The sequence below is a fragment of the Capra hircus genome, chromosome 1, assembly GCF_001704415.2.
Source record: "Capra hircus breed San Clemente chromosome 1, ASM170441v1, whole genome shotgun sequence".
NCBI classification, from domain to species: domain Eukaryota; kingdom Metazoa; phylum Chordata; class Mammalia; order Artiodactyla; family Bovidae; genus Capra; species Capra hircus.
Window position 1 is genome coordinate 72,803,311 of NC_030808.1, and position 16,114 is coordinate 72,819,424.

The 16,114-nt window shown below is 36.1% G+C and overlaps 1 protein-coding gene across 5 annotated transcripts in view; it reads left to right on the forward strand.

Moving 5' to 3' along the window:
- ATP13A3 (ATPase 13A3) overlaps positions 1 to 16,114 on the forward strand; it is a 103,765-nt gene that overhangs the window by 16,699 nt on the left and 70,952 nt on the right. For 4 of the 5 annotated variants that reach the window (XM_018046535.1, XM_018046525.1, XM_018046531.1 and 1 more), the window contains 8 exons: positions 5,564 to 5,662; positions 6,124 to 6,297; positions 7,170 to 7,352; positions 7,640 to 7,710; positions 9,470 to 9,550; positions 10,718 to 10,787; positions 13,483 to 13,617; positions 14,278 to 14,350. In XM_018046535.1, the coding sequence (XP_017902024.1) occupies positions 5,612 to 5,662; positions 6,124 to 6,297; positions 7,170 to 7,352; positions 7,640 to 7,710; positions 9,470 to 9,550; positions 10,718 to 10,787; positions 13,483 to 13,617; positions 14,278 to 14,350 (838 nt within the window). In that variant the 5' untranslated portion in view covers positions 5,564 to 5,611. The remainder of the gene's footprint in view (positions 1 to 5,563; positions 5,663 to 6,123; positions 6,298 to 7,169; positions 7,353 to 7,639; positions 7,711 to 9,469; positions 9,551 to 10,717; positions 10,788 to 13,482; positions 13,618 to 14,277; positions 14,351 to 16,114) is intronic. The other variant, XM_018046533.1, reaches the window with a different exon arrangement.

Genomic DNA, 16,114 nt, shown 5'->3' on the forward strand with positions numbered 1-16,114 from the left:
TCATATGAGATGAAAATGTAGTTATCTTAGACTAATGTATACTCTCTCAAGAGATATTTTAAATAGTTATGAGTATATGAAATTAATGAAAACATTGATTTTTAATGGCAATTCTTTTTCTAAAATTATAAAAGCATGCTTATTTATCTACAGATATATTCTATGTTGAAAAATTAGAACTTATGTAAGTGAGGAAGTGCATCTATGTTTGTAGGCAATGGATAAAAGACGAGAGTGAAGAAGGATTAGAGTCAAAACCCAGGAGTAAGAGTTTATGGATAATACCTGATACATAATATGTTGAATCAGTAGATTTGGGACTCAGAGGCAGAGTCCTCAGGATCTTATCCCTTGGTGCCAGGAATGACTGTTCTCTGAAATTTTTCTTCTATTTTCACCTCAGATGGGCAGCTTTTTAAAAAAAATTGTTTTATTCAAGTATGGTTGATTTACAATGTTGTGTTAATTTCTGCCGTATAGCAGAGTGATTCAGTTATTCACACACACACACACACACACACATTCTTTTTCACATTCTTTTCCATTATGGTGTATCACAAGATATTGAATATAGTTCTCCGTGTTATACAGTAGGTCTTTGTTGTTTATCCATTGTATATCTGATAGTTTGTATCTTCTAATCCCAAACTCCCAATCCATCTTTTATACGTATTAAAAAGTAGAAAGAACAGAATAGTATCATTATTAAAGAGTAGAATAATTAGTATAATGAACTCTGATGGACCATCACTCAGCTTTTAAGTGAGCTTTAGCAGTTATCAACTCATGGCCATTCCCTGGTCCATAATAATTTAAAAGAAAAAAATGTTTCTTGGAAGTAAGTTCAGACCTGCAAAAAAGTTGGTATGTTTGTATAAAGTTGGCTGTTGGTTCCTTGATTCTCCTTCTGACATCTGCATAATCTAAAGCAGTGTCTCCTGCCATAGTCTTAATATTGATAATTTGTACCCCCTCGCCCCCACATGCAACTAGAAGTGATAATTTTACTGATGTCAAAGAACCAGCTCTTTTTCTTTAATTTCATTTATTTATTCTCTAAATTTTAGTCTTTCTCTTAATTGCTTACACTGGGTATTCCTTGCCATTCTTTTCCTGCTTTCTTAAGAACCTTATAAGAGAGTGCTTTCATTTCTCAGTGTTGTTTGTGCCGTTGTTGTATATAATTACCCACATAGTTACCATTTCTGGTGTTCTTCAGTCCTTTGTAGAGATCTGTATTACCATCAGTTATCTTTTTTACCCCCTGTGTCTGAGGACTTCCTTTAACTTTTTATAGTGTAGGTTTGCTGTTGGTGAATTTTTACCAGCTTTTATATCTGAGAAAGACTTAGTTCAGCTTTGATTTTGGAAGATATTTTTTTGCTGGGTATAGAATTCTCTTCATAGTTTCTTTTTCTTAATACTTCAAAGATCTTGCTCTGTCTTTTTACCTGCATTGTTTTTAGCAAAAAATTTAATGTCATTTTAAATTTATTTTCATCACAATTTTGAGCAGTTTGATGATGATGTGCCTTGATGTAATTTCTTAATGTTTTTGCTTAGTGTTGGTTGAACTTCTTGGATCTGTGGGTATATAGCTTTTCATATAATCTGGACATTTTGGGGCCATTATAGAATTACATTTTTTTTGTTCCTTTCTACCTTATGTGCATATCAGAGTACTTGAGGTTGTTTCACAGCTTACTGATGCTGTTATGCTAGCTTTTTTCCCCCTCCTTAGTCTGTTTTTTCCTCTCAGTTTTAAATTTTGGATATTTCTGTTACTTTGTCTTCAAGTTCATTGATTTTTTTTCCCCTGTAATATCTAATTTGCTGTTAATTCCATCTAGTATATTTTTCATCTCAGACGTTATACTTTTTATTTTGTGTTCAGTTTGGTTATTTTTTATATCTTTCATGTGTCTGTTTCGCATGATTAGTCTTTCCTCTTGTGTTTTGAACATGTGAGCTACAGTTACAGCAGTTGTTTTAACGGCCTTGTCTACCAATTCTGTTGTCTCTCAGATCTAGGTCCTCTTTGGTCCATTGATTTTTCTCATTATGGGATGTCTCTTTTTGGTTCTTTGGTTCTTTGTCTAGCTTTGGTTCTTTGTTAGGTTTCAGTTGGATAGCACACATGGTACTAGATAGTTTGCATTCCTGTAAATCTCCTTGGACTGTGTTCTGTGAAGCATTTACTTGGAAACAATTTTATTCTTGCAAGTCCTAGAAGTTTTGTTTGGCAGGACCAGAGTAGCTTTTAGTTTGGGGCTAATTTGAACCTACTACTGAAGCAAAGTGAAAGTCGCTCAGTCGCGACTTTCTGAGAAAAGTCATACTCTCAATCTGACTCTTTGTGACCCCATGGAATTCTCCAGGCGAGAAAACTGGAGTGGGTAGCGTTTCCATTCTCCAGGGGATCTTCCCAGCCAGGTCTCCCACCGTTGCAGGCGGATTCTTTACCAACTGAGCTTCCAGGGAAGCCCACTGAAGCAAAATCCTCTGGGTCCTCCTGATTCCATGCAACTAATGAGGTTTCCCACTGTGGTTGGTGGGAACAGGTACTCTCCCCCGTGTGAACCTGATGCATTCTTCCCCTAAAACCTTTTGAATGGCTTTCTTCTGGTCTTGGTAGTTTCCTCACACAGAAATGCTGATCAGTATTCAGTTGAAGACTTGAGAAGAATCCCTACTTTGCAAATTTTTAGTGTTCATTCTCTGTACACACCTCTTCTCTGGTAATCTGCCTTGCAAACCCAGTCACTTTGGCACGTCCTTAGACTCGCAGCTTCATCTCTTCAACTTGGTTGATTGCTGGGCTCCCCCTAGGTTCCCTGTCCTACCTTTTTTTGTGTGTGGCATCCTGTAATTACTCAGTGTGTAAACTGGGACAATTATAGAGCTCACCTAGATACTTCCCATTTTTATATCAGTTTCTTCCGTTGAGTGAAACAATTGTCAACAGTTGAAAGAAACGGTGACACAGTTGAAAGTGGCAGCGGTTTTTTCTTGGCTCCAAAATCACTGCAGATGGTGACTGCAGCCATGAAATAAAAGACATTTGCTCCTTGGAAGAAAAGCTATGACCAACCTAGACAGCGTATGAAAAAGCAGAGACATTACTTTGCTGACAAAGGTCTGTCTAGTCAGAGCTATGGTTTTTCCAGTGGTCATGTATGGATGTGACAGTTGGACCATGAAGAAAGCTGAACTCTGAAGAATTGATGCTTTTGAACTGTGGTGATGGAGAAGACTCTTGAGAGTCCCTTGAACTGCAAGGAGATACAACCAGTCAATCCTAAAGGAAATCAGCCCTGAGTATTCATTGGAAGGACTGATGCTGAAACTGAAGCTCCAGTACTTTGGCCACCTGCTGAAAAGAGCTCACTCATTTGAAAAGACCCTGATGCTGGGAAAGATTGAAAGCGGGAGGAGAAGGAAATGACAGAGGATGAGATGGTTGGATGGTATCACCGATTTGATGGACATGAGTTTGAGCAAGGTCCAGGAGATGGTGAAGGACAGGGAAGTCTGGCATGTTGCAGTTCATGGGTTCGAAAAGATTTGGACATGTCTGAATGCCTTAACAGCTTTGGTTGACGTCCAGTTCCTTGAAAACTATATAGTTTTAGATCTTTCATTAAGTTTGTTATTTTATTGGGTTGGCAAAAAAGTTCATTTGGCTTTTATCTTATGGGAAAACCCAAATGAACTTTCTGGCCAACCCAGTAGTTAGGATGGCTAGTCTGGTCTGCGTTTTTACATCTTGGTTGGAAACAGAACTCTCTTCCATTTAAGTATTTGATTAAGTTCTTCCCCTCAAGAAGCATATTTCAGGTGGTGATGGGAAATGGGGGTCAGAATTATATGTTTTGGTTGTTAAAATGACTCTGGGAAATCCTGAGTGATGATCCTGAGATTCAGGCCAGGAGATTAAAGGGTAAGAACCCCAGATTGGATTCTTTAGTGGGGACAGTGTCAGAGCAGAGTTCCTTTGCCTTATGCTTTGAAGGTAGGCATGTGTACATTTGAAACCTTGCAGGATTGGACTAAACCTTACAGGCTCAGGCAGCAACGGCTGACCTTTCTGCACGGAAAGAGGTTGGGTTTGCTCATTCTGCATGTCATCTGTGGCATCAGGTGTATAGCTCTTGAGAACAACTGCTACCTCAGGTCATATTGATTTGATGGGACAAGCTTACATTGGTGGGATGACTCTAGTACTGTACTTTTTTAGGGCTGCAACACACCCTAGTGTGAGAAGAAATTGTCACTAAATTACCTAAAAGGTTTTGTATGATAATGTGACTTGTTTTCCTCTGAAAAACAGGATAACTCTGAGGCTTCTTTTCCAAGATGGCACCAAGTCCAATGTATATGTGTGTGTGTCTGTGTATGTGTTTGTCATCAAATTCTTGCATTTTATTTCTGTGGAAAGCCCTGACTCTGCTTAACCTCTGGCCCTGTCTTCAGGGCTACCACAAGGTAGAGAAACTTTGAGTGCCCATTCAGGACACATCAGTGTTTTTTATTGGTCATTTTCTTGATGACATAAATCAGGAGATTTCAGTAGTCTGATGTGGGGGATTAAGTTGAAATTCTGCAGTTGGTTTACTTTGCTATTAATTCATGTCAGATAAACATTATATAGCTAAATTCTTTATCAGGTCACTCAGGAAGTATTTTTTGAGTACCAGCCACGTGTCAGGATTGTGCTGTCCACCACGTAGATGAGTGGAGGCATGGCATCTGGAATGAGGGAGGTAACATTTGCATTGTGTTCTGCAGAGGTCAACCACGTCTAAAGCAGTGGCTCTCAAATTCATCCACCTCAGGGCTCAGACCTTTTTACATTCTTGAAAATTACTGTGAACTCTAAGAAGATTTTGTTTATGTGGGTTTTATCTGTTATTGCCACATAGAGCTTTAAAAATATTAACTTACTAAAGCAGTAATAGATAAGTACATTTTCCCAAATAAATATATATATTTTCCAGAATCCAAAAAAAAAAAGGCAAGAAAACCTGCATTGTTCTACATTTTGCAGCTCTCTTTAATGTTTGAATTTAATCTGTTTCTTAATACAGGAGATATTTTTTTGTCAATGAGCTCAATAAAGTTTCTCCTAGAAATGAGCATCATGGGTAGTCAGGAACAATAAGATTACTCAGTGGACCTGGAATCAGGGTGGTCTCCAGTAGGGGTCCACGTGCATTAGAGATTGACCCTTGGCCAGGGATCGCCATACATGTGGTAGGTGCTCAGTAGATGAATCTGGAGAGTGAAAAAGGAAAATTCTGTAATTTGTCTTAGAATTTAAATGACTTTGCAGCAAGGCTAGTGCTAGTATAAATTAATTAGTGAAATATATCAAGTTTTATGATAGTAGTAAGTCATTCAGTTTCAAGAATTGGCACACCATTGAAAATGTTACGAGAATCAGTTAGCACCTTAGTGATTACTTAAATATCAGTTAAACTTTTATCCAAACAAGAAGTCTGATAGTATGCAGTTACTATAAGATACTATAATCTACTAAGATGTTTGTTCCTCTTTTCCTCAGTTATCTTTAATTGTTCTGAAGCACACGACCTTTCTAACCACTGTAGATATGGACAAAGAAGAAAGAAAGATTATCAACCAGGGTCAGGAAGATGAAATGGTAACCAGCTTTTGCAATTTACTTGTGAAGTGTGAGTTTATTTTTCTAGGGAAGTAGAAAAGTACATTTAAAAAAACACTAAAATAAAATACAATAAAACAGCAGCTAAGTCAGTGTGGTTTTTTCCCTTCTGGCTGTGTTTTTGAATTGGGATTATGTAGTACCTCTGGTATTAGTATGGTTCTTGTATGGTTCTAGTGTGCTTCCTGTTTCACTTGTGAGCTGTTAAAACTCAGAGGAAAATGTTTTTTCATTTGATATAACTTAAGAAGTTATGTTAGCTAATGCTTATATATAGTCCTAAATGCAAAATTTCTAATTTTTCCTTTATAAGAAAGTTTAAAATCAGCTTAGTAAAACTCCAACTCTTTCGTGGTGGTGTGTGTAGGGGAAAGATAGGGTTGTTACATTGAACTCTCATAACATTTGATATGTGATTATTAATCACTGTGTCCATGCAGGAGATTTATGGCTATAATTTGTGTCGCTGGAAGCTTGCCATCGTTTCTCTTGGAGTGGTGTGTACCGGCGGCTTTCTTCTCCTGCTCCTCTATTGGATGCCCGAGTGGCGGGTGAAGGTGACCTGTGTGAGAGCTGCAGTCAAAGACTGTGAAGTGGTGCTGCTGAGGACTACTGTAAGTCCACATGATTACTTGTAGTGGATTATTTGTGGGGTAAAATGATGTGTTTATGTGTATTCTGTTCAAAATAAAATATGATGAGAACATCATTGCTAGGATACAATGAGAAATACTAATCCTGGTATTTCTAAAGCATCTGTGTTCCATGTGACTAATATCCCAGTGATCTGAGTTCAAAGGAATCTTGAAAGTGGAAAAAAAAAAAAAGCGACAGTGTTAGTCACTCAGTCATGTCTGACCCCTCGTGAACCCATGAACTGTGGTCCACTAGGCTCTCCTCTGCCCGTGGGCTTCTTCAGGCAAGGATACTGGGTGGGTAGCCATTCCCTTCTCCAGGAGATCTTCCCGACCCAGGAATGGAACCTAGCTCTCCTGCATTGCAGGCAGATTCATTACTGTCTGAGCCACTCAAATCTACCCTTTTTTATAGCTCTTGATGCACTGAGAGATTAGATAGATGGCTGATCTGTCAAGGTTACCCGAAACGACTGTATCCCAGATCCCTTCTACTATGCAGTGCTGCTGCTCCCCAGGTTTTGTTTTGTAATCCTACTTGGAAGCATTTTATAAGAGGCTTTAATACCTAGTCTCAGTATGTAGATGGATTAAATCAAGAAATTACTCATAATCTTTTATGAGATCCTCTATCAGTAAAGAATGACGTATATAAAATGGTAAGCGATCAAGAACACTTTATGTTTGAATTTATGCATCTTCATGAAATGGTTTAACATTTAGTGAGTAGAAAGTGACACTTTCTCATTTAAAGATTAGTATTAATAATATATCATGTAAAAAATGGAAACTGTATATATGGTTATATAATATATAATTGACTCTTTACCCTTATTCCTTTCTCTTTGAAGGATGAATTCAGAACGTGGTTTTGTGCAAAAATTCGCTTCCTTTCTCTAGAAACTCCCCCATTTTCAAGTTCAAAATCTCTGGTTAATAAAGTTTCAAATGGCCATGCAGTTCACTTAACTGAAAATCTGGCTGAAGAGAATAGGCTTGAGATGAATAAATACTCACAGCCTCAATCACAGAAGGTATTGTGATCTTATTCTCAATGTTTCTTTAAAAACTGGAATTGTTACATTTTATGCTACGGTAGATGGTCTATAATTTCGTACTTATTTTTAAGATAAAACTATGCATATAAAATACCTGTTTATCACTATATGTAAACAGTTTAAATATTTACTAGAAGAAATGGATTATGTCACATGTGATTGCTTTAATTTTAATAGTTATATGCTAAATTTGTGTTAGTAAACTTAATTATTAACAAGTGATGATAATGCTTTTTGATGTAACCTTTTTATATGTTCTACAGATTCGCTATTTCACCCACCATAGTATGAAATACTTCTGGAATGATACCCTTCATAATTTTGATTTCTTAAAGTAAGTATTCTTTTGTTTGGATTGTATGAGTGTCTTGATTATGTTTTAGATAGAAAATAATTCATTTTAGTGTCATATAAGATGGACGATTTCCCTTCACTTATTAACTCCCTGGTGGTGTTTGAATACTCAGTAATATTCAGTAACCAGTTTAGAATAAACCCCATCTGCAAGTTGTATCCTGGCAAAATTGACACAAAAGTTAGAAGCACCATGCTCCCAAAATCCAGTCTGAGTCTTTTTCTTTTGGAGGATTCATCTCAGAGTAAATTTTGAGTATACCTCTTAGCCTGCCAGAGTATCTGAATTATCACCTCTCAATTTGCTGATGGTTTCATCCATTTGTATTCAGTACTTGAGGGATGGAGTGATAGACAAACATTAAATTTAACTTTCATATGTGGATAAAGATGGGACACGGTCAAATGTGTTAAGCCTTGGGTAGGACAAATTGGAATAATTCCTTAAAATTTGATTTTTATGGAGACTTCAAGTTACATCAGGACTGAATTTACTAGGATTTTATTTATTTATTTTTGGTTGCACCATACAACTTGTGGGGTCTCACTTCCCTCACCAAGGATTGAACCTGGGTCATAGCAGTGAAAGCCCAAAACCCTAACCATTAGGCCACTAGGGAACTCCTTTAGGATTCTATTTTTATTGCTGTTAAAGTGATTATCATAAATACCCATTAAGTATCCTTGCTTGAGAGTGGCAAAGGAATTCTTAATATTAGCAGTAAAAAGAGAATCACCTTATGAACATTTAAAATATTCATGCTTGGACTTTTTCCCTAAGACATTTCCTAAAGAATTAGATAATTCTAAAGAATATTGCTAATATTCCTGAAGAATTGGAATATTATGGAATGGAGCAGAGGAGTTCCACCTGCCTAGTTGTGAAGACCATTTCTAGTTAAGAACCATTGCTTGTTTTTTAGAGAATACTGCCAGTGAACTGTCATTTTGTTCTTAAAAAATTTTTGACTTGGAGTGCCCTGGGGGAAAATAGCAAACATGTTTGCTGTGTAGCCTTTTCCAACCATAGCAACTTGTAGGATTTAAACTTATTCCAATGATAGCAGTTAATTAGGGAGCTTAGTTTTTTCTTATGGAAAAAGTAGAAAAAGATTGGAGTTAAATGATGTGTTAGATTCTCTACAGTTTTTGGGAATAGTATCTCAGTTAAAATAAGCCTTGAGAGGAAAGCAGGTATGTTAGTCGAATCCCAGTTTTAATCATTACAGATTTTAGGCATTGCCTGTGACTTAGACGGATTTTTCACTTCTCCTTAGATGAGAGAAGAATTCAGATTGATGCTTTGTGTAGAAAGAAAAATAACTGAGTAGGGCTTAGTAGTGTGAAGCTTCAACATTTAAGAAGGGAAACTCTATAAAAAGTAAAGTTTGAAACACTCAAGTTAGTCGTACTTTACCTTTGATATTTTTGGTTATTAACTGTTACAGCTTTGGCACAGACTTAAAGGATAATAATATTGTTATATAATCTTATACCATGATAGATACATTGTATAGCTTAGAAGTTGCCACATTTGAGATTTAGGCCTTTTATTACTGTTTATCTTAGGAAGTAAAGATTTAAAAATTATCATCCGTTGTCTCAGTTTTTGTTAGGGGTTTCTATTTTTAAGGAAATCACACTTTAAAATCAGAAATAGAGAAAAATTTCTGATTAAGGCATTAAGAAATTTGGATATTTTAAACTTTGTTTAAAGTAAAAACTTTGGATTTATTTAGGGGACTGGATGAAGGTGTTTCTTGTACGTCAATTTATGAAAAGCATAGTGCAGGACTGACAAAGGGGATGCATGCCTACAGGTAATCTTTATCCAACTAAAGTTAGATCTATTATCAAAATTCTGAAATAAAGTAGTATATATAGTTTACCCTTTTACCATATAGTTTTAATGTTAACAATTATTTAAATATTATAACATAGTATTTGACAGCTTATTGATATTTTATTTGGGTGAGACTCTTCAGTTTAAGAATTATAAAAGTGTTGAAGCCGATTTTGAAATGAATATCCCTGAAAATATACTGTATTTCATCATTTCTAAGGTGCACACTTTCCTACGTTTTAACATCTCTATAAGGAGGGTGTGTCATACAGTGGGTGAAGTGTCACCCTTTACTTGACAGCATTTTAATCTTTCTTGATAGTGCATAAAATCATGGAATGTCTTACAATTGATAGCATCTTCAATTTACTGAAATATTGGGAATTGTAAGCATGAGCTCAGATTTACTAAAATGAAAATTTGTAAATTGGGAGACAGTATCTTTTTTATAGTGTTATTCTTTGCTAAGGTATAAAAGTATACTAGTGTATTATGTATTGTAAAGATAATGCCGTTTTCAAATTAAATTAGGAATTTTCTTGTACTCCTGTAGCATGTTCTTTTAAAGGGTTGCAGTATAAATTCATTCAATCAGACTTATGCTTCATAGAACACGAGAATTAATTTATCATCTAGAAAGTGCTATTATAAGGAACTTTAGTGGAAGATTTTAAGCAACCTTTCTTAAGCATTAAAAAAATGGCGCAAAATGTATACTGTTTTGAAATAAACGTTTTTAGTGCAATATTCTTATTAGAAAAATAGTATAGGACACCTCAAATTACTTATGTAGTCTCTTGAAAAAATTAATTGCATTTCAGAATTGTTGAGCTGTATTGTGTTTATGGGTGGAAAAGAAAATCTTTTGCTGATACGGTTTATTATAGGTTAGTGGGAGAGGTACTTGTCACACAAAAGATAAAATAATAGTGTAGTTATCCAATATTGACTATATTGATTTAAATACTGTAGATAGAGAATTTAAATTGTAGAAGACAACTGTTTAGAAAAACGAATGTTTAAGTTCCAGAATTTAGGAGCAGTTGGTGTTTTGAGCCTTATCTAATGCAGTGCCTTCCGTAAATTGTACTGTTAATAATACAGTATAATGTAATATTATTGTTATTATATTTTCCTGTTATAGAAAATTGCTTTATGGAGTAAATGAAATTGCTGTGAAAGTGCCTTCAGTTTTTAAGCTCCTGGTTAAAGAGGTAAGACAATTGTACCTGTCTTAACATTTGTGATCAATAGGTTTGTCAATTGAAAAGAGCCAGGATTTAAGTAATAAGATATTCTTGTTTGTTTCCTAACTTATCTTTGCTTATTATTTTCCTTGGAAGGTCAGAAAGATCTTTCTCCAGTAGATTAGTAATTTGGGGGGCATGATTACTTTTTTATTTTGTCTGATTTTTTTGCTTTTCTTGTCTGTAGATTTTCTTCTTATTCTCATGAAGTTGTGCATCTAAACTTTGGCCTATTTTGCAGATGTGTACCTCTGTCTTCCCCCCTACCCCCCGATTTTAAAAATAATTCTTCATGTTTTCTTCATGTGGTACACTCTTAGTGACTAGGCATCATGCCAGATGTTTGCAGTAAAAACATAACATGATGAGTGACAGTGAAGAATTCGCACTTTAGCCTAGGGGGAATACATGTCAGTAGTTACTGCAGTGACTTCAGTTTGTAAGAGCCATAGAGGAGGCATAAGTAAAGTGTTGCGGCCTGTAAAGAAAGAAAGTGGCTTTGCCTAGGAGGGTTAGGCTCTCCAGGCTTCTTTCTGATTTTGGGCTAAAGATCAGAATTAGCTGTAGTGGGTCAATACTTTGAGTAGAAGTTAGATTGCCTTCCATCATTTCTTGAGAGTAGCTATGTAATGGAGCTTTAGAGCACAGCAACATGTAAGGAGTCGGAATTAGAAAGACTGGCTTGTAACATGACTCCATCAGTAACTAGCTCTGATCATTAGAAGACCTTTCTCTCTGCTGCTCTTGTATTGGTAAAATTGTAGTAAATCCTTTAATGGCCTCATTTGATTTTGAAGTAAAATAGGATTATGTATGTAAAAGTATTTTGAAAAGTACAGAAACATCAATTTTAAGATATTGGAGATTATTAATGAAATTGATAAAAATACTATAAAATTTGGGTAGTCAAAGTCTTTAGCAGGACTCCTTTTTTTTTTTTGAAGTAAACCCGCCAGTTGGTTTTTTATTGGCCAAATCAAATGCAAACATCTTTTAAATTTTTTTAGATTATGAAAGGATGGTAACACATTTATAGGAGACTTGGAAAATGTAGAAGAAGGTTAGATATAGTTCCACTATACATTATAATTCTTTTTTTAAGTAAATTAAGGTTTTTAATTGGAGTTTCAATATCAAACTCTCAAAAATTAATAGAATAAATAGACAGAAAAGTAGAAAGATGTAGTAGACCTAAAAAGCAGTATGAACCAGTTCAACATAGTAATAATTAAGATTTATATAATTCTCACACAACAGCAGAATACAAATTCTCTATGAGTTCCCACAGACTATAAGCCAGAAGACACTGGAACATATCCAGGGACATAAAACAAGGTGGAAAAATTTCATGGTCTAAAGGTATTGAAATCACACAGTCTGTTCTCTTTATCACTGTGGAATTATGTTAGAAATCAGTATCAAAATATACTTGAAAATAACACACATAGTTTCAATTGCTATGTGACATTTACCGTTAGAGATCTTTGACTAAATCAAAAGCCTCAATATAGTTGAAAGACTGAAAAAACTCAGAAGGTGATTGCAGAGAAGAAAGGATTTAAATGAGAAATTAATATCAAAGATACTTTAAAGGTCTCATGTATTTGGAAATTGAACATCCATGTTTAAATGATGGGTGTATGTAAGAAGCCATAACAAGGAAAATTAGAAAATATTTGTAATAGAATAAAAATGAAAAGAGAATTTATCAGAATTCGTTGCATGCAACTGAAGCTGCTTAGTGCAACTAAATACAGTATGGAGTCTTGAATAAGGTATGAAAACAGAAGAGTGGACAGTAACATAAAATTTTGTGAAATTTGAACAAAATCTGTGCTTTTGTTAATAATACTATATCACATGTTAATTTCCTGGTTTTTTGTTTTTTTTTTTTAGTATTTATGTTCTCAGAATTGGATTAGAAATTTCAAACCTCATTCAAATTTTTTTTAAGTCACTAAAATAATAAGTGTGGAAGTGCACACATGCACATGCTTTCATCCACCCAGCCAGCCTACATTTTTTGGTTGGTGCATTTAATCCATTTATATTTAAGGTAATTATCACTGTTGGTGATTCTGTCACTAATTGTTTTGGGTTTTATTTTTATAGGTCTTTTCTGCTTCTTGTGTTTAGCAGGACTCCTTATCTTTTTTTTCCCATTCAGGTTTTAATCCTCATTTATTTCCTTAGAGAAAGCAAAGCATTGTAACTTATCTCATATTTGCCTTCTCTTTGGACTTCAGTGAACTTTTGACTTATAAGTAAATTGATGTTTCAGGTTCATAATAAGTAAATGTTCCATTTGGTTAAACGTTTTGTACGCTTTGGCAGCACAGTAATTATTGAAAGTAAATGTGTTTTATTGCTAAGGCAAAGTGAAGAACAGCTAAATTTACACATTTTAGCTGTTTCTAGCTGAATCTGTATTTGGGTTTGGTATCAATCTAACTGGATGCTCTCAATTTCAGTTAAGCTTATTTAGTCAAATTTTAGTAGTTTGATGATTCTTTTCTAAAAAGGCAGTATCTTGCTCTACTCTTTGGGTAGTTAATTACATGTTGCCCTAGGGTACTATAGGGTAATATCTTGTTAGTTATTTCTTAAATCTGTATGGTTTTAAATATCTCATTCAATTTGACTTAAAAATTTTGTTTTTTAGGTTCTCAACCCATTTTACATTTTCCAGTTGTTCAGTGTTATACTGTGGTGCACAGATGAATACTATTACTATGCTATAGCCATTGTGATTATGTCTGTAGTATCAATTATAAGCTCCCTGTATGCCATTAGAAAGGTGAGTCCAATTTATCAGGGTTTTCACAACTGTATTTGTACTTTGTAATAACACATAAGGTGTGCAGAATGATATTTGGTATAAAGCACGTTCTTGATACAGTTTTTCTTTTATGTACTCCTTTGCCCTCTTTTTGAGGTGGGGGAAGGCAGATGCTTTTTAAAGTCAGAGTATCACTTGATTGCTTTGGGACTGTAGGGGTCTCTAGTTGCTTATCTTAGACTGGAATACTGGAGGGCTGAATCTTCTGTTTTTAGGGCTGTCTTGCTAAACTGCTTCTTATTTTGTTTCGGGCTGAAACATTGATCTTCGAATCTTTTGGTCTTGACTTTTTTAAAGGTAGAGTAATATGTGTTTATTATTAGCTTGTGTGCTAAGTCACTTCAGTCATGTCTGACTCTTTGCGCCCCATGGACTGTAGCCCACCAGACTCCTGTCCATGGGATCATCTAGGCAAGAATACTGGAATGGGTTGCCATTTCCTCCTCCAGGGGATGTTCCTGACCCAGGTATCGAACCCGAGTCTTGGATCTCCTGCATTGCAGGCGGGTTCTTTACCACTATATATTAGCTTATCTTAGTTTATATTGCCCTTGCTTTCTAGTAGATTGAAGAGTGAGTTTATATTAATGAGTTCAAAATTTTTTTCCTCTGATTCAGCAATATATTATGTTACATGACATGGTGGCGGCTCACAGTACTGTGAGAGTTTCAGTTTGCAGAGTAAATGAAGGTAAGTACTCAGTTTACTCTTAGAAAAGTAAATAGAAAAAGATATCAACTGTGCACTAATGTGTAAAGCAAGCCCAGTATATTATGCATATACACGTAGTTCCATAAGAAACAAAAATGTGTGTTTGGATTTATAGTCATGTCTCTGTATCAAGTTCATTCATTTATGTGAAATTTTTTTTTTTTCTGTAATGTGACAGCCACTGTACTAGGCTCTCAGGATGGACATAGTCCTTGCCATCATTGAACTTCAGTCCAGTTGGAAAGACAGATGATAAACAGAACAATGAAGTGTGATAAATGATAGGGAGAGTTCAGGGAACTTAGAGTTCATTTAATACAGGTGTCTTCTATATAGACATCTTTCTAATATAGGATGGCTGCTTTGAACAGGTATATTTTAAATGATTGGATTAGCCAGGTAAAGTATAGGTGAGAAAGTGATAGGGCAGGGGTGATGTGAGAGTTGGACTGTGAAGAAGGCTGACCGCCGAAGAATTGATGCTTTTGCACTGTGGTGTTGGAGAAGACTCTTGAGAGTCCCTTGGACTGCAAGGAGATCCAACCAGTCCATTCTAAAGGAGATCAGCCCTGGGTGTTCTTTGGAAGGAATGATGCTAAAGCTGAAACTCCAGTACTTTGGCCACCTCATGCGAAGAGTTGACTCATTGGAAAAGACTCTGAAGCTGGAAGGGGTTGGGGGCAGGAGGAGAAAGGGATGACAGGGGATGAGATGGCTGGATGGCATCACCGACTCAATGGACGTGAGTTTGAGTGGATTCCGGGAGTTGGTGATGGACAGGGAGGCCTGGCGTGCTGCAATTCATGGGGTCACAAAGAGTCAGACACGACTGAGCGACTGAACTGAACTGAACTGAGAGAGGGAAATAAGAGGGTTCTAGTGCCCAAATACCTGGAAATTAAAGAGAGTTCATTTGTTCATTGCAATAACTGAAAGAAATTCAGTGTGGCAGATGCAGCAAATAGAGGGTAGACAGTCTTTTAAGGCTTGTGAAGGAATTTGGACTCTCCCAAAAGGCAGTGGAAAGACATTGAAGGGTTTTAAGCAGGAGAGTGATATGATCATATTTGCCTATTTGAAAAAATCCTTCTGATTGCATGTTCAAACTTATTTAGAAGGAAGTAATATTGAAGGCATGAAATGAATCAGTGTGAGGGTTGTGGAGATGGAGGGTGGAGAGATGGCTTTGAAAGATACTGAAATGTGGGCATTGAACAAGATTGGATAATAGAGTGGTGTCAGGCTGGCGGGGGATGGATGTTGGTGTCATTTAATTAAATAGGGAACACTGGAGAAGAAGCAGAATTGTAGGGAAGGATAATGTTTTGGACACATTGGTTTGTCCGGTGAGATATGGAAGAGGTTAAGGATACAGGGGAGGCAGCTCAGCATCATGGGTCTTGGAGACAGCAGCCTCTTTGATTTATCAGGAAAACCAAATCAGTGTGCATTCTCTTCGACTTGGTATCCCACATCCAAGTGTGAACCCAAGTTAGCCAGCAGGTTGTTTTCTTCTTTGCGCTTCTTGGTCACTTGCTACTTTAGCTGATAATATCACCTTTCCTAGCTGCAGTCTTAAGATGTGTGGTTTATTGGTGTTCCTCCCCTTCCCACTCTGCCGTTGCCAAAGATGCTGGGCATCTCTCAATGTATTTCTTCCTTACCCCCTCAATAGTCCAACAGATCATTGATACTTAGATTCCCCATATACTTAAGGGTTAGAATTTCAGGTGGCATGAGGGT